At 40.7% G+C, this 18,368-nt stretch overlaps 1 protein-coding gene across 9 annotated transcripts in view; it reads right to left on the reverse strand.

The window, feature by feature from the left end:
* RBBP5 (RB binding protein 5, histone lysine methyltransferase complex subunit) overlaps positions 1-18,368 on the reverse strand; it is a 37,668-nt gene that overhangs the window by 8,673 nt on the left and 10,627 nt on the right. For 2 of the 9 annotated variants that reach the window (XR_012432136.1, XR_012432139.1), the window contains exons 4-13: positions 11,791-11,931; positions 10,584-10,746; positions 8,336-8,445; positions 6,903-7,022; positions 6,662-6,815; positions 6,492-6,563; positions 5,748-5,865; positions 3,006-3,075; positions 2,362-2,532; positions 580-771 (exon numbers count right to left, since the gene is read on the reverse strand). Coding sequence is in view for 6 of the 9 variants with exons in the window: in XM_015448882.4 (XP_015304368.1) it covers positions 580-771; positions 2,362-2,591; positions 3,006-3,075; positions 5,748-5,865; positions 6,492-6,563; positions 6,662-6,815; positions 6,903-7,022; positions 8,336-8,445; positions 10,584-10,746; positions 11,791-11,931 (1,370 nt within the window). In the remaining 3 variants the exon portion in view is untranslated. Of the gene's footprint in view, positions 1-579; positions 772-2,361; positions 2,592-3,005; positions 3,076-5,747; positions 5,866-6,491; positions 6,564-6,661; positions 6,816-6,902; positions 7,023-8,335; positions 8,446-10,583; positions 10,747-11,790; positions 11,932-18,368 lie in introns of all 9 variants that reach the window. The other 7 variants (XM_015448889.4, XM_005540575.5, XM_015448882.4 and 4 more) reach the window with 5 other exon arrangements.

Genomic DNA, 18,368 nt, shown 5'->3' on the forward strand with positions numbered 1-18,368 from the left:
CCATCTTCTTCCTTAACATGATGGTACTACTAACAATTTCATTATTGCTTCTGGACTACTAAGAGAGAGAAAGCACTACCTGTGGGATTTGAACAATCTGAAGAGGGAGAGAAAAGATGCTACAGTGAACCAGTCAAAGACTATATAAAACAAGCTTGTATTTCTGGCTACTTGTCTGGCTCTTTTATTTGAGACAAAACAAACAAAAAACCTAAGAGCAAATAGGGATGAAGAAATGAATTAAGCCAGGGGTTCTTACCCTTTTTTGGGTCATGAATTCCTACAGGAATCTGATGAAAGCTATGGACATCTTCCCCAGAAAAATATTCACATAATATTTTGCATATAACATCAGGGGAATGTACACTTCTTGAAAACTATTTACAGACCCAAGGTTAAGAGCCACTGAATTAAATCCGGTTTAGCCTGCCCTTAGCAGCAGCTTAAAATTAGAGATTATCTGCTGCTGGGAAAAAGGTAGGAAGGGAGGGGGAAAAAATGTTGCAGTTAAATATAGTCAAGGGCTATACAAAGCAAGGCCACGAAGCAAGCCAGACAGTGCTCCCAATGTGTCCTTACCTGTCAAGGGCTGGCTGAGTTCCGCCTGCACTTTACCCTTCGCTGATCCTTCCAGAGGTAAACCTCTGTCCCCTTTGTAGAGTTTCGGTTTAAATGGAGAATCTTTCTCTTTACCTTTTGATCCTTTAGGCCGGCCTGCTTGCTTCTTCTTGGATTTGCCATCCCCCTTCACACCCAGTAGTGGATGGACTTCTGTAGGACAGACAGGCATGGAAAGGAATCCACATGACACCAGTCCCATCACCCCAACCACAACTTTTTTGAGCAAAGAATGTTGCTTTGCGTCCCGGATCAATTAATAATTATAAAGAGAAAAGTCTGTCTTATTTGTATGACTACAAAACAGTGGCCATTAAATGAGAGATAGTTGCTTGGTCAAAAGGCACACATGGCTTATATCAAGTTTGTGCAACCTGTGGCCCACAGGCTACCTGCAGCCCAGGACAGCTTTGAACGTAGCCCAACACAAATTCATAAATTTTCTTAAAACATTGAGTTTTTTTTGCAATTTTTAAAATCTCATCAGCTATCATTACTGTTAGTATATTTTATATGTGGCCCAAGACAATTATTCTTCCAATGTGGCCCAGGGAAGTCAAAAGATTGGACACCCCTGGCTAAAATGTTCATGCCAAGTCACGGTAACTCTAAATTGAACAAGTAGCTGAAAGATGCACTGATACTATCAAACCAAGCCAGAAGAAGGAACACACATACACGCACACACACATACACAGAGAGGCGTGTGAGAGCAGAAAGAGAATGGGCTTTGGAATTAGAGAGACTAGAATGAGAATCCTGACTCCACCACTTCCTGTGAGACTTTAGGCAAGTTACAGAACCTCTTACACATAACCTCAGCCTAAATTTTCTCCTTTAAAAAGCAGGTAAAACAACTTGCAGGGTTGATGTAAAAGTCAGCAATGGTATATATACCAAAGAGTGTCTGAAACAGAGTAGACACAGAAATCAATAACATCAGGAAAATATGTAGTTGCAAAATGTGATCTGCAGTTAGCTAAAAGAGAAGAGGAAGGGCCGGGTGCGGTGGTTCACACCTGTAATCCCAGCACTTTGGGAGGCCGAGGCGGGCGGATCACTTGAGGTCCGGAGTTCGAGACCAGCCTGGCCAAAACGGCAAAACCCCATCTCTACTAAAAATACGAAAATTAGCCAGGCATGGTGGTGCATGCCTGTAGTCCCAGCTACTCGGAAGGCTGAGGCAGAAGAATTGATTGAACCTGGGAGGCGGAGGTTTCAGTGAACCAAGATCACGCCACTGCACTGCAGCCTGGGCAACAGAGCAAGACCCTGTCTCTAAAAAAAAAAAAAAATAGAAGAGGAAGGAGGATGCTCAATAGTAAACGCATACCCCCATCCACCCCTACCTATCCCAAGACATGATAATAAAGGATTCCCAAGTCAGACTATAAAAGGTGGCAGGAAGGATGAAATGATTGTCCAAGTCTAACTAGTACTTTATATCTAATAAAACCACTCTATGGGGAAAAATTTGAAAGAAGAATGGTATAATAAACTCTGAGCTGGCTGTCAGAAGAATTAAAGTGCAGCATTTTAGGCAAAGTACTGAAGGGCAGAATTTCTCCATTTTAAGAGAGAAGTGAACACAGATGCAATCATTATAAAGTTGTAAAGCACTATAAAATAGACTCATGGGAAAATTCCTCTAAGGTAAAATCGCTGAAACAGGAAATTACCAGATTGAGCTGGGGAGCAGAGAGCGGCATCTGTCAGGCCAGAGGGAGAAGATGCAGCTCTTACCATCATTTGGTACTCCTTGAAGTTCTATATTGGTTGTTTTGGGCTTCTTCTTAGGTGGCTGGGACCCATCTGCTGAGGACTGCCTCTTCTTCTCTGAACTAGCCCCTTCATCCATCAAGGAGGTTTGGACTGCATCCGGTGGGGGGCCGTAAGGATTTTCTTCTGGGTCTTCTACCTCAGGGGCAATGGGTAAATACAATAGAGCCTTTGAATCTTCCAGCTCTTCATCACTATTTGGAGCAGGATCAGACAAGGGATTGGAAAAAAGAGGAGATAGTTGCTTAAACCATGAGCCCTTCCTCTATCACCTATATTAAGCATAAGCAACAGGTATGGATCTAGAACTTTAAGAAAGCCAAGATGAAAAAAAGAGAATCAGACAATGTAATTGATAAAATTGGTGATAAAGATAAACAGGATAAATAAATTATTGTGGTTCCTTAAAATTCTCTATCAGGGAGAAGTGAAGGGAAAATAGGACTAGAGAAGAAAGGCTACATTGGATTTCTTGTACACCAAACGAGTGATCTCTTTTAGCTAATAAGCAGACGGGACTGAAGGGATAGCCCGGGGAACTGTGGAGTGCTCCCCCAGAGACCAGGAGCAGCAGTAGCCAAGGTGCCCAGCCTTTCGGGCCGGCTCACCTGCTACAGAAGGCAGCGATAGGGTCCACACTGGTGACATCCACTTCCTCATCTTCCGCAGCATCAGCCCCTGACAGGACAGAAACACAGGAGATGTTTGAGAAGTGAAAAACTGCTTTTTATTTGCAGCTTCAAGGTTTTCATAAGCTGAAATTCCAGAGAAAGGAGGAAAATCAAACAGTTCACTTCACTTAATCATTTAACAAATATATGCTGAATTTCCACCCTATGCTAGGCACTGAAAATAGTGCAATGACCCAGAAACAGTTGGGAACAGCTCTTCAGTAAAAGGTTCAGAGTCTAACTGGGGAGACAGATAGACAGTTTCCATTTAATACAGTAATGGTATGTGTAATGTGCTCAGGATATGGGAAGGAGGAACAATTTATGTGGAAATCTGGGAAGGTTTGACAGAAGGTAACCCTAGAATCTAGAACATTCTGCTTCCCTGGAGGTCCTCCTAAAACACATTAGGCATGCAAGTTATCTAATATCACAAAAGTGAAGACCAGCACTTTCAAACTAGAAAACCAACCTCATTCCCAATCCCCTGATTCCTGGCACCATCAAGTGTCTCAGGAGTCAATAATCTGTGGCATTAATTACTCACTGGCAGTGCCAATTGAGCATCCTAAGCATTCACCCACACAAACCTTACTATGTTATAAAGCCCTGTGTTAGACACCATGGGGATAAAACGTCAAATCTTTATGCTTAAGGAGCTTCTATCTAGAAATTCAGAAGAGATAAAATCAGTCATAATCGTAATGGAAATTAACATCTTAGTGCTTATTATGGCCTAGGCATATACTAAGTGCTTTACATAAATTATTTCACTTACTCCCCACAACCCTAAAAAGCAGGTACTATTATTATCCCTATTTTACAGATGAGGAAATTCAGTTTAAGTAGTATTTTGCCCAAGGCATTCTGACTTCAGAGCCCAGGCTCTTGACCCGTCTCTTGCTGACAAAGGAGTGATGTTGTTGGAAGTCAGGGACCCTGAACGGAGGGACTGGCTGAAGCCGAGGCAGAAGAACATAAATTGTGAAGACTTCATGGACATTTATTAGTTCCCCAAATTAATACTTTTATAATTTCTTACACCTGTCTTTACTGTAATCTCTGAACATAAATTGTGAAGATTTCATGGACACTTATCACTTCCCCAATGAATATCCTTGTGATTTCCTATACCTGTCTTTACTTTAATCTCTAAATCCCGTCATCTTCTTTGTAAGCTGAGGAGGATGAATGTCGCCTCAGGACCCTGTGATTGTATCAACTGCACAAATTGTTTGTAGAGCGCGTGTGTTTTAACAATATGAAATCTGGGCATCTTAAAAAAAGAACAGGATAACAGCGATGTTCAGGTAACAAGAGAGGTAACTTTGAACTGGCCACCGGTGAGCCGGACGGAACAGAGCTATATTTCTCCTCTTTCATGAGCAAATAGGAGAAATATCGCTAAATTCTTTTTCTCAGCAAGGAACATCCCTGAGAAAGAGAATGCACCCTGAAGGTAGGCCTACAGACGGGCCCTTTTAAGGCGTGCAGTCCACATCTTTTATGGTCGAAGCCAAAGGGATGAAATAAGCCCCGGTCTCCTATAGCGCTCCCAGGCTTATTAGGACGAGGAAAATTCCCACCTAACAAATTGTGGTCAGACAGGTTATCTGCTCTCAAACCCTGTTTCCTGATAAGACGTTATCAATGACAATGCCTGCCGGAAACTTCATTAGCAATTTTAATTTCACCTCAATTTCACCTCATCCGGTGGTCCTGTGATCTCGCCCTGCCTCCGTTTGCTTTGTGATATTTTATTACCTTGTGAAGTATGTGATCTCTGTGACCCACACCCCATTCATGCACTCCCTCCCCTTTTGAAAACTGCTAATGAAAACTTGCTGGTTTTATGGCTTGGGGGACATCACGGATCCTGCCGACATGTGATGTCTCCCCTGGACACCCAGCTTTAAATTTCTCTCTTTTGTGCTCTTTCCCTTTATTTCTCAACCCAGCCGAGACACTTAGGAAATAGAAAAGAACCCACGTTAAACATCGGGAGCGGGTTCTCCCGATAGAGTGACAGAATACACGGGAAAAGCTGAGCACTCTTAGCATGGTGAGTTTTTTGCTAGGTGCTGCATGTATGTCCTCAGTCATCTGCAATTAATCAGGAAATACACAATGATATGTTAAGAGAGCTGCTTGAGCCCTGGGAATACCCAAATAAGCCCTTAGTTAACACCTTATAAATTAGGGCTCTCCAAATACCGTGGAGATTGTGTAAGCTTAAAGGAAAAAGAAGGCCAGGTTCATAGGCCAGGCACAGTGGCTCATGTCTGTAATGCCAGCACTTTGGGAGGCCAAGGCGGGTGGATCACCTGAGGTCAGGAGTTCCAGACCAGCCTGGTCAACACGGTGAAACTCCGTCTCTACTAAAAATACAAAAAATTCGCCGGGCATGGTGGCAAGCACCTGTAATCCCAGCTACTCGGGAGGATGAGGCAGGAGAATCGCTTGAACCCAGGAGGCGGAGGTTGCAGTCAGCCAAGATCACACCATTGCATCCAGCCTGGGCGACAAGAGCGAAACTCTGTCTCAAAAAAAAAAAAAGTGGGGTGGAAAGGGGACATTTTAGATGAAGTGCTGAAATAAATTTACAACACAAATGAAGAATATTAAGTAAAGCAATCATTTTCCCTTTAGGAAATCCTGTCTGCAATTGAGAAATATTACCTGTCTGCTCAGGCTCACTCTTATCTTCATCTTCAATATCAAACTCTGATTCCCTTTCTTCATATTCTACATTTTCATCCAATTCTTTGAAGTCTGGTGCAAATGCACTCCAGTTTTCCTATACAACAAAATATACTACTTAACTATACGTGAAAGCAATAATCTGTAATCTACACATTAATGATAAAATGAAAGATCTGAGCATGAAAGGAATTCACAATTCTTAGATTAAATTTCGCAGATAAGAAAAAAAACGGGTATCTGTAAGTTTTACTAGCTTAGGTATTTTCTATCTTAAACGTTCTAAGTTATTAACTGTAGCTCTTTTGAGTCACTGCCTTCTTTGCTCATTTTAGGAATTTTGAGATAAAATGTTAAATTTTCTTGTAAGTACACTGATTACAAATGTAATTTAAAGGTGTTCAAAGTAAAATTAAGATATAAAACAGAAACTGACCTGAAAGTAAGAAAAGCAAAAGAAAAATGTATCTCAAATAAATAATAGAAAAAAGCAACAGAAAGTTCACTAGAGCTTCTCCCTGAAAAGAGCCAGAAAACCAACTTGGGACCAAGACCTTCCCACCAAAATAAAGTGCAACTAGATGCAATGAACCTATGTAATTTAGGTTGCGAGAATCATACGCAAAAGAAAATAAATAAGGTAATTTTTAGCTTCCTATGTATAAGGTTCTTTGATAAAAAGAAGGGTATCTAGTTTCAAAGCAAGTAAAATAGAATACTTACTACTTGATTCTGTGCCCAGATAGATACCACTCCACTGGAGATGGATGCTATGATGGGTCGAACAGGATGCCACTAAGTTTTAGTGAAGGAAAGAAAAATAGATTGTTAAGAACAGATTCCAGATTTTTTAGATTATGTGACTAACAAGAGCAATGTCCTAATGTACTCACAGCTACATCCAAGAGGAGTTCTCCTCTCGTCCCATGGAGAATTTTCACCAGGTTGCCAATGCTCTTCTCCCAGATGTACAGGGCGTGCTGTCGCGCAGAACCTGCCACGATGTATTCCCCATCCCCAGAGAAACAACATTTCTTCCATGGGGTCCTAAAGGACAAGGAAAGTACCAAGGAGAGCTGGAACTCAAGCCCAGGTCATGAATGATCACATATTCTTCTAGGCTGTGATACATACCTATTCACCAAATCCTGCAATTTCTGCATAGGTTCAGGCTCTCCATCTCTTCCACATGTTAAGATTTCTCTGCCATCATAAACTCTGATTATTCGATCTGCTGTGTTAATTAAAAAGCAACTACAGGAAGGATAAAAATATCAACACCAGAGGTCAGAAATATGTTCCTTAGTACTACAAGACGACTAATAAACTGGTGAAGAATTGAGGGAAAATCTAAGTAACAGACTAGAATATTTATGTATCTACTTGTCATCTCCCAAACCAAAATATAATTTGAAGTGGGAGTATGTTTTATACTTCCTGTGTATCCCTAAACCCAAAATATACAAACTGTCAATATTAACTAAGTTCCAAGACCTCTCTACTGAAACCAGCTTGCTAAATTCACAAGTTTACAGTGAAATGGATATAAATACTTCATTCCTCTGGCCTGTTTTACATATACTCTTCTAAATGAGGTAATAAACTAAATATGTCATTTTAAAATGTCATTTTTACTGTAATGACATTGAAAATCTCAGAAATCTGTATAAAATATTAGTTATTTCATCACTTTCTTACAGACTTCACTGACTGTAACCTTTTCTTAATTCAACAGAATTTTGAACATTAATATCCTCTAAGTCAGCTGTCTCCAACGTTTTTGGCACCAGTAACTGGTTTTGTGGAAGACAATTTTTCCATGGACCAGGCTGGCAGGAGGGTTATGGTTTCAGGATGAAACTGTTCCACCTCAGATCATCAGGCATTAGATTCTCATAAGGAGCGTACAACCTAGATCCCTCACATGTGCAGTTCAAAATAGGGTCCGTGCTCCTGTGAGAATCTAATGTTGCTGCTGATCTGACAGGAGGCAGAGCTCAGGTGGTAATGTTCACCTCCAGCTGTGCGGCACGGTTCCTAACAGGCCAATACTGGTCCATGGTCCGGGGGTTGGGGACCCCTGCTCTAAGTCATGTATGGGTGTTCCTAAACAAAATAGGAGGACTATTACCTCTTACTGACAACCTATTTCCTATTTCTGTTGATATATTCTACGACTTCTAACTAGGTAACCAACCTTATCAGAATAACATCCAAAATTAAAAGGGTAAATAGGCTATATTCAGTTACAATGTGAATTTGATGACATCAGTTCTGATGATAATAATAGTTATCATATACCCAGTGCTTACTATACGCCAGGCATTTTGGTTCTAAGCACTGACCATTTACTTATTTTTCTGTAAAGTAACTGCCTGACAACCTCCAAATAAGGAAGATGTAACTACTGCAGGAAATTTTATGAACTCAAAAACCAGAGAAGTTTCTAAAAACCTTAAGTACATTTTTTAAAGAAGTTTAATATACATGAAAACTGCAAATTTCCATGTATTTTTGCATTCTACTCACTCTTAAAACTGTCCCTAAAAAGGTAAGATCTCACTCACCTCCCCTTCCGGGCAAACTCAATTGACTTAATGGCCGTGGTATTGCTTGTTCCAGTTGTTACTCTGAAGGAAGCAACAAGATCCTGAGAATCCGTTTTTAGGACCAAAATCTAAAGTTTAAAGGAGGGGGAGAAAAGTAAGTGTTCCGATAACTAACGGTAATTAGATTTGGCTTGTTTCTAATATTGCATAAAGACTGGGTAAAAATGTAAATGTCTCTATTCCATATATTTAACCTGATTAACTGATATTGCTGTTCTGCCTCCTTAAATAAGACAAGGTCTTAATCTATTCTTTTTTTTTCTTTTTTTTTTTTTGAGACAGAGTTTCACTCTTGTTGCCCAGGCTAGAGTGCAATGGTGCGATCTGAGCTCACCACAACCTCTGCCTCCTGGGTTCAAGCGATTCTCCCGCCTCAGCCTCCTGAGTATCTGGGATTACAGGCATGTGCCACCATGCCCGGCTAATTTTGTATTTTTAGTAGAGACGGGGTTTATCCATGTTCGTCAGGCTGGTCTCAAACTCCCAACCTCAGGTGATCTGCCTACCTTGGCCTCCCGAAGTGCTGGGATTACAGGCATGAGCCACCATGCCTGGCCAATTTATTCTTAAAATATTATGTTTAGCATTATTCACAATAGCCAAAATACAGAAGCCACCCAAGTATCCACTGACAGATAAGCCATATAAACAAAAGTGGTATATACATAAAATGGAGTATTATTGAGACTTGAAAAGGAGGAAAATTCTGACACATGCTACAACATGGATGAAATTGAGGACATTAAACTAAGTGAAATAAGCCAGTCACAAAAGGGCAAATACTATATGATTCTCCTTATATGAGGTACCTGGAGTAGTCAAATTCTTAAAGAGAGAAGGTCAAAGGGTGTTTTTAGGGGCTGGCAGAGAGCAGGGAATGGGAAATTATGATTCAATAGGTACAGAATTCCAGTTTTACAAGATGAAAGACTTCTAAAGATGGATGGTGATCACTGCACAACAGAGTGAATGTACATTAATACCACTGAACTGTACAGTTAAATATGGCTGAAATGCTAAAATTTACGCCGTATTTTACCACGATTTCTTAAAAATCACCTTTCTAGGTCAGGAGCGGTGGCTTACACCTATAATCCCAGCACTTTAGGAGGCCGAGGCAAGCGGATCACCTGAGGTTGGGAGTTTAAGACCAGCCTGATCAACATGGAGAAACCCCGACTCTACTAAAAATACAAAATTAGCCAGGCATGGTGGTGAATGCCTGTAATCCCAGCTACTTGGGAGTCTGAGGCTGAGAATCGCTTCAAGCCGGGAGGCAGAGGTTGCGGTGAGCCGAGATCATGCCATTGCACTCCAGCCTGGGCAACAAGAGCGAAACTCTATCTCAAAAAAAAAAAAAAGACTTTCTAAGGCTGGGTGCAGTGGCTCACACCTGTAATCACAGCACTTTGGGAGGCTGAGGTGGACAGATCACTTAAAGTCAGGAGTAATCCCAGCTACTCAAGAGGCTGAGGCAGCAGAATCGCTTGAACCCAGGAGGTGGAGGTTGCAGTGAACTGAGATCACACACTGCACTCCAGCCTGGGCAACAGAGTGAGCCTCCATCTCAGGAAAAAAAAAAAAAAAAAAGCAAAAAGTGCCTGTCTAAAATAGCCATGAAATTATACTAGCCCATGTGCCCCAGTCAAAAAATAAAAATAAAAATAAATCAAGATGCCCAGTGGAACTACTCTAAGCATGAAAAGAACCTTTAAAGGTCACCTGACCTGACTTCTTATTCCACAGAAGAAACACCTTCTACAATGTATTCCAGAGAAAAGGGCCTACACATTCCAAAAGGCAAGGTCAGAAGTTAACAAAAAGGAAAAAGAAGAGTAAGTCTCAGTACTGTAAGTTAAGTTTGCCTGAATTATACAATCTTTTATAAAACCAGATGTTAAGACATTTTGATCAGCAGTGTTCCAGTTGATAACATGACATTGAAGTTTTATAATTTCATAATGGCCCTTCATTACTAGCATCCAGTAAAGGTCCTTCCACGCTTTTCTAGGTCAAATAATCTCTATCACTCTAAATCCAAAGATCAAAAATTATTGTTAAGCAATGGAGGAAAATTAGACTACATTTGCTGCAGGCAGGAACTGTGCTTAGTCCAAGAATAAAAAAATTTTCAAAGGAAACAAAACAAGTAAACATTAAATGAGCCAGTGTACAAGATGCCTGATTTGCCAGCTTTTAGGCTTACCTTGCCTTTTGCGTTTCCTGTATAAATATATTCCCCTCGCCTATCAAAAGATGCCACAACGTTCAAATCGGAGTCATCATCCACCGGCAGAACAACATGTTTGGAATCTGAAAGGGTCAACATGACAGGAGCAGATTTCATGGGACACACGAGAACCTTGTTCCTGTTTAAAAATACGAACAGTACGTTGGCTGTTGCTTTGGTATCAGCAAGCTGATTCTCTGTTCTTTTCCCTGATCCCTGTCCATACCCTGATTAACTTGCCCAGCCCAAGCAAATTTGAAACAGTGAAAAAGCATAAAATCCACAAGTCTAATAACAGGGAAAATTCTGAGTAAAATTAGTCTTGATGAAATAACACATAATCATTAAAAAAAAATAAGAAACCGGGCGTAGTGGCTCACACCTGTAATCCCAGCACTTTGGGAGGCTGAGGTGGGCAGATCACTTGAGGTCAGGAGTTTGAGACCAGCCTGGCCAACACGGTGAAACCGCATCTCTACTAAAAATACAAAAACTTACCCAGATGTGGTGCCTATGCCTGTAATCCCAGCTACTTGGGAGGCTGAGGCAGGAGAATCGCTTGAAAATAGGAGGAGGGTGCAGTAAGCTGGGACTGCGCCATTGCACTCCAGCCGGGGCATCGCAGCAAGACTCCATCGCAAAAAAATAAAAATTAAAATTAAAAAAATAAAATTTAAATTAAAAAAAAAAGTATTCAGGGCCAGGTGCACTGGCTCACGCCTGTAATCCCAGCACTTTGGGAGGCCGGCGTGTGCAGATCACGAGGTCAGGAGTTCGAGCCCAACCTGGCCAACATGGGGAAACTCCGTCTCTACCAAAAATACAAAAATTAGCTGGGCATGGTGGCATGCGCCTGCAGCCCCAGCTACTCGAGAGGCTGAGGCAGGAGAATCTTGAACCCGGGAGGCAGAGGTTGCAGTGAGCCAAGATTGCGCCACTGCACTCCAACCTGGGTGACAGAGCAGGACCCTGTCTCAAAAAAAAAAAAAAAGAAAAAGAAAAAGAAAGAAAGAAAGAAATGTATTCAGTAGAGCCAACCTAGATAGAAAGATTATTTTATGTAGAAGTTTTGAAGAGATGCGTATTTGCCTTCTAAAACCATAACTAAAATTATCATGAGCCCATTCCATATAATCCATATAGAATTAGACCCCACCCCAGGAGAGAAATAGCTTAGACATACTGATCTCGCGGATGATACTGGACTTTTAAGATGGGTGAAGGGAATCGAAACCTCTGGTCACAGTCGCCTGAAAGAACATCCCACTGTGACACTATGTTATCAGTGGAGGCACTCACGAGCTTATGGCCGTCTCGGCTCCAGCTGAGGAAAAACAGGGGTAATTTAGCACATATTCTAGGTATACCGTACCACTCTCAGGAATAAACTGTGTAAGTCACACACACTACTGCAACTGCACAGGTCAACAATGTTTCTGGTTTTGTTCTACTTATACTCAAATCCACAAGCTTTTCCAACTAGGCAATAAATAAGAATGCTTTCATGACATTTTATTATCTAGTAATGGAAGCTCATAATATTTCAAGATAAAACTATAAAGTGACTCAGTGAAATAAGAGATTAAAAACATCTTAGAAGAGTCTAAAAATCAGCTGGCCTTTAAGGTTGATATATTTGAACTTTCTGAAGTTATCTCAGAAGTTGCACCATCATGGTATAAACAAAACAAAAAAAATGGTAAGTATCTGTTATTTAAAATAATTTTAAAAGAAACTGAGAAAGAATTAATTCCTCCTGCTAAGTACAGATAAACACACTGGACATCACATATAAAAGAGACAAAAAGGGTTCTGAAAGGTAGACAAAGGACAGACAAGCCAGAGACTGCAGAATCTTAAGGATGACACAACAGTGAAATCCCGGAATTTTCTTTCTGCCTCATGTTCTCCGTTCTGGGTGAAGGAAAAGCCAACAACCTGGTAATGCTAGTGGACACACACAAAAATCCCCAAGAAGAGTCTGCTTTCCCCAGCTAAGGGACCAGAAAAGGACAGCCTGGCAAGACAGAAAACTTCAAGACAATAACCAATCTACTCCAGCCAAACATCACAGAAAAGAACTGCAAATCCCCCTCTTAGCAAGGTTCAAGCAGATAGCCTAGACTTCACCTTTATCCAGCTATAACAAGGCACCCTCCCCACCTCACTGGGGTGGTGTCCAAGAAGGCTCAGTAGGGAATCAGATTTGCATTACCACCAGCAGTAATGAGGTTGCACCACCACGGTGTCAGAGGACACACAGAGAGAAGGAACAAGGAACTCCTATCCTTCCCAGACAGGATGTTATCAGCAGAGACCTAGTAGAGAGCCTAAACTTTCAATCCCCCCCAGCAGTAACGAGGCCAAGTAAGAAGAAACCTGGAGTTTCACCCACCTCTGGCAATAACAAGATGGCACACTCCATTACCCTGTGCAGTATCAGAGGAGGCCTGCTAAACTAGAAGATTTAAATAAGATCTATAGGCCGGGTGCAATGGCTCACACCTGTAATCCCAGCACTTTGGGAGACTGAGGCAGGCAAATCACTTGAGGCCAAAAGTTTGAGACCAGCCTGGCCATATGGTGAAACCCCGTTGTCTACTAAAAATACAAAAAATTAGCCAGGCATGGTGGTATGCGCCTGTAGTCCCAGATACTCGGGAAGCTGAGGCAGGAGAATTGCTTTAACCTGGGAGGCGGAGGTTACAGTGAGCCAAGATGGCACCACTGAGCTCCAGCGTGAGCAACAGAGTGAGACTGTCTCAAGAAAAAATAAAAAATAAATAAGATCTACAGTCTCATAATACCCAAAATGCCCAGGTTTCAAATGAAAATCACTTGTCAACTCAAGAACAAAGAAAATCTCAACTTGAGTAAGAAAAGACAATCAATAGACACTAATACAGAGATGACATAAATGTTAGAATTATCTGACAAGGATTATAATGTAGCCATCATAAAAATGCTTCAACAAACTATTATGAACATGCCTGAAACAGATGGGGAAAAAAATCCAGAAAATCTTAGCAAAGAAATAGAAGATACAGAGAAGAATCAAATGGGAATTTTAGAACTGAAAAATATAGTAACAGAAATAAACTCAATAGATGAATTCAGCAGCCAAGGGAGGAAAAAAAGGGAAAGAATCAGCAAACTGGAAGATGGAATAAAAACTACCCAATCTCAATAGAGAGAAAACAGACATACATATATGATGTGTCTGTGTGTGTATATATGTGTATACATATATATGTGTGTGTGTGTGTGTGTGTGTGTGTGTGTATAGACACACATACACAGAGCCTCAGAACTATAACAAAAGATCTAATATTCATGTCATCAGAATCCTGGAAGGAGAGAATACAGACATGGATGTTAAGGTATTTGAAGATATAATGGCTGAAATTTTCCTAAATCTGGCAAGAGATATAAAACCTACAGATTCAAGAACATCAACTAGGATGAGCCTAAAGAAATCCACTCCAAGAAATACAAACTTCTGAAAACTAAAGACAACGAAAAACTCTCAAAAGCTGCAACAGAAAAATGATGCCTTATCTATAGAGGAACAACAACGTGAATGAAAAGGGATTTCTCATCAGAAACCACGGAGGCCAGAAGGAAGTGGCACATTTTTCAAGCGCTAAAGAAAAGAACTGTCATCCCAGGAATAAACAGGTAAACTGAGACATTTGTTGCTAGCAGACATACTCTAAAGTTGGCTACCTAATGTTCAGAAAAGATTAAATGAAGGGTTTAGAACATCAGGAAGGAAGAATGAACAATGAAGACTATAAATATATGGGTAGATAAAATTACTTTTTCTCAGCCAGGTGTGGTGGCTCACACCTATAATCCCAGCACTTTGGGAGGCCAAGGCAGGCAGATCACCTGAGGTCAGGAGTTCGAGACCAACCTGGCCAACATGGTGAAAACTCATCTCTACTAAAAATACAAAATTAGCCAGGCATGGTAGCACATGCCTGTAATCCCAGCTACTTGGGAGCCTGAGGCTGTAGAACTGCTTGAAACCAGGAGGCAGAGGTTGCAGTGAGCCGAGATCGCGCCATTGCACTCCAGCCTGGGTAACAAGAACGAAACTCTGTCTCCGAAAAAAAAAAAAAAAAAAAAAAAGGGCGGGTGCGGTGGCTCACGCCTGTAATCCCAGCCTTTGGGAGGCCAAGGCAGGTGGATCATGAGGTCAAGAGATTAAGACCATCCTGGCCAACATGGTGAAACCCCATCTCTACTAAAAATACAAAAATTAGCTGGGCATAGTCGTGTACGCCTATAGTCCCAGCAACTCGGGAGGCTGAGGTCAGAGAATCACTTGAACCTGGGAGGCAGAGGTTGCAGTGAGCCGAGATCACGGCACTGCACTCCAGCCTGGGTGAAAGAGCAAGAATCCATCTCAAAAAAAAAAAAATTACTTTTTCTCTTCTTGAGTTTTGATGTTTAAAACACATATTTTAACACTGTCTTATGTGGGTCTCAATGTACGTAAAGCAAATATTTAAGACAATTATATTATATACAAGAAAGGACAAGGGGACAACAGGAAGGTAAGGTTTCTACGCTTCACTTGAACTGGTAAAATGTTCACCAATACAACTTATCACCAGTAGACTGTGGTAAGTTATAAATGTATGATGTAAAACCTAGCAACCACTAAAGCTACACAAGGGTATACACTCAAAAACACTACAGATAAAGCAAAATGGAATTCTAAAAACTTGTCCAAGTAGCCCATAGGAAGGCAGGAAACAAAAACAAAAAGAAAATGGAACAAGTAAAAAAGTCACCCAAAACCTATACTTTATCCAGGTTTTGAAATCAAGAGGAGATGCTATTGAGAAACTCAGCAGGCAATATAATCTCCATGGTTAAGAACATGGCTCAAAAGTCAGACTTCTGCTCAAGCCTAGACATTACCACCTCCTAGCTGTGTGATCTTAGGCAAGTTACTCAAGTTTTATGGGCTTCAATTTCCTCATCTATAACATATGAATAAAAATGGTATCTACCTGCAGAAGGCTGTTGAGATAATTTAAATTAATACATAAAAAACTCTTAGCCTGGCACATAATAAGTACTCAATGCCTGGTACATAATAAGTGCTCAAAAAAAATATTTATATCAGAGACAAAATAAATATATTCCCAGACTCAGGACTCAGGACTCAGGAAGGCAGGGGTAAGCTAAGGTTATAAATATAGAGGGATTAAGTTAAAGCCTGCACACAAAAGGACTCTGGTGTCTCTCTTCTACTGGCTCTAGAATATCTATAGTCAGGCAATTAGTGAGTCCTTCTAAAGAACGTCAACTCTGAAGAGGCCTAAAGGTGTTAAAATGCAAAGGTGCACCAAAAAAAGCCAATAGCTGGATGGATGATGATGATGATGATGGGAGGGTAAAAGGGTGGATGATGAGAGGGTAAAGGGTAAGTTAAAATTCAAATACACTGTAACAGGAAACTCAATTTCTGAAATTAACGAAAAAGCAATACACATATTAGAAATATGAAGCTAAACAGCAGAAGAAATAGCCCCCAAAAATAGAAGTCTACTGGGAATGGCACAAGACTGAGAGTGAGGAGAAAAAAGGAACAGGTTTTGTTGCTATTCTTATAGGCCTGTTAGCACAAATAGACTATAGAACAAAATGTTAGCTATGATTCCGTTTTCCCTCTAAACTCTTCTGTACTAGGGGGTGGGTGAGTTACAAAAAAAAAAAACCTACTGCTACTGCACTATAATTTTTGTTTTCTTTCACAGCAAGCTTGTATTTCTGTCATAATGGAGGGAAATCTAACTAAAAATTAAGTTATAAAGAAAAGTAAAAACTAAAAAAATAATTTATTCTTCAATTCCAAATTCTATAAGCTTAAGAATTAGGAATTATCATATTTTCTCACAGCTTCTTTCCCAAAGACAGATGGGTCTTTACTGATTCTAATGTGCTAAAGTCTACCTATGGCCCCCATCCAGTGCTTGAATTTCTTCTGCAGCATCCTAAAAACGGGGGTGGCAAGCTCAGGCAAGAACAGCTCTCGGATAGCTCTCTCCTGGGCAGTTAATCCCATCTACAGCACCTCTGCTTGGGAGCTCCTCTCTACTTGGAGTTAACTTTTGTTTCCCTATACCTAACTTCTGTTCACTACCTACTAATTCTGTTTTGTTTTTTGGGGTTTTTTTTCTAGACAGGGTCTCACTCTGTAGCCCAGGTAGATCTCAGCTCACTTCAACCTCCGCATGCCGGGTTCAAGCGATTCTCCTGCTTCAGCCCCCCAAGTAGCTGGGATTACAGGCGCACGTCACCATGCCTGACTAATTTTTGTATTTTTAGTAGAGACGGGGTTTCACTGTGTTGTAGGGGCTGGTCTCGAACTCCTGACCTCAAGTGATTGGTGAGCCTCGGCCTCCGAAAGTGCTGGGATTACAGGCATGAGCCACTGCGCCCAGCCAGTACCTACCAGTTCTGCTTCTACATCCTGGGCCATTTTTTTCTCTCTTTCATATATCAACTTTACTAATAGTTGAAGTTAGCTATCAGGCCTACTCAAAACTTCTCTTGGTAAAATTTGTTCCCTAATATGCTCAAATAAGGAACAGTTAAATCTATTATGCATCTATACTATGCAATACTCTATAGACACAACTATTTAAAATAATGAGACACAGAGAAATATCCACTATATGGTAAGTGGAAAAGCAAGCTACAGAACAAAATATATTTATTTTTGTTTAAGAACTATTATGTGGATATATGTATTTTTTCCACATATAGAGATATAGATATCTTATAGACAGGATATATTCCACACTCTTTAACAGTGGTTACCCCAAGAAGTAGACAAAGGGCTTTCATTTTGTACTTTGCATATTAATATTTTTAATGGCCAGGTGCAGTGGCTCACGCCTGTAATCTCAGCACTTTGGGAGGCCAAGGAGGGCAGATTACCTGAGATCAGGAGGTCGAGACCAGCCTGGCCAACATGGTGAAATACAAAACTTAGCCGGGTGTGGTGGCATGCTTCTGTAATCCCAGCTACTCAGGAGGCTGAGGTAGGAGAATCACTTGAAACTGGGAGGCGTAGGTTGCAGTGAGCCAAGATTGCGCCACTGCACTCCAGCATGGGCAACAGAGCAAGACTCTGTCTCAAAAAAAAAAAAAAAAAAAAAAAACACACAACAACTTTTAAATTATCAAGTATAGGTTTTGTGATTTTAAAATGTTAAAAATGTTGGAGGGAGCGGTTGAAAAATCTCTCACTTTATATCCTTTGTCTGACTAATAACACACTTCTGGAAGTCTACTGTAATGAGAAATCATAGACCAAATGCCCATTGGGCATCTCAGATGCTTTTTGGGACATCTCCCATTCATCCAACAACTATCTGAATGGCTACTGTGTATCAGGTACAATGCTAGAAGCTGAGAACATAGCAGTGAAATGGTACACAAGGTTCATATTCTCACAGCACTTACCATCTTAAGGGAAGATACTCTTAACACAAATATTTGCAAAAAACTAATATGAAAATAACGGGAGACATGCAACTATAATAATCTCAAACTCACCACTTCCCCCTCTAATCTTCCATTAATGAGTATCTTCAACCAAGCCAGAAACCTAAGAATCATCTTAACTTTTCCATTTCACTCACTACAATCGAATTAATGACTAAGTCCTCTTATTTCTACCATTTCTACATCTGTCTAACTTGGCTCCTTTCTTACTGCAACACTCATCGTCTCTAG

The sequence above is a fragment of the Macaca fascicularis genome, chromosome 1 (assembly GCF_037993035.2).
Source record: "Macaca fascicularis isolate 582-1 chromosome 1, T2T-MFA8v1.1".
In the NCBI taxonomy this organism is placed as follows: Eukaryota; Metazoa; Chordata; class Mammalia; order Primates; family Cercopithecidae; genus Macaca; species Macaca fascicularis.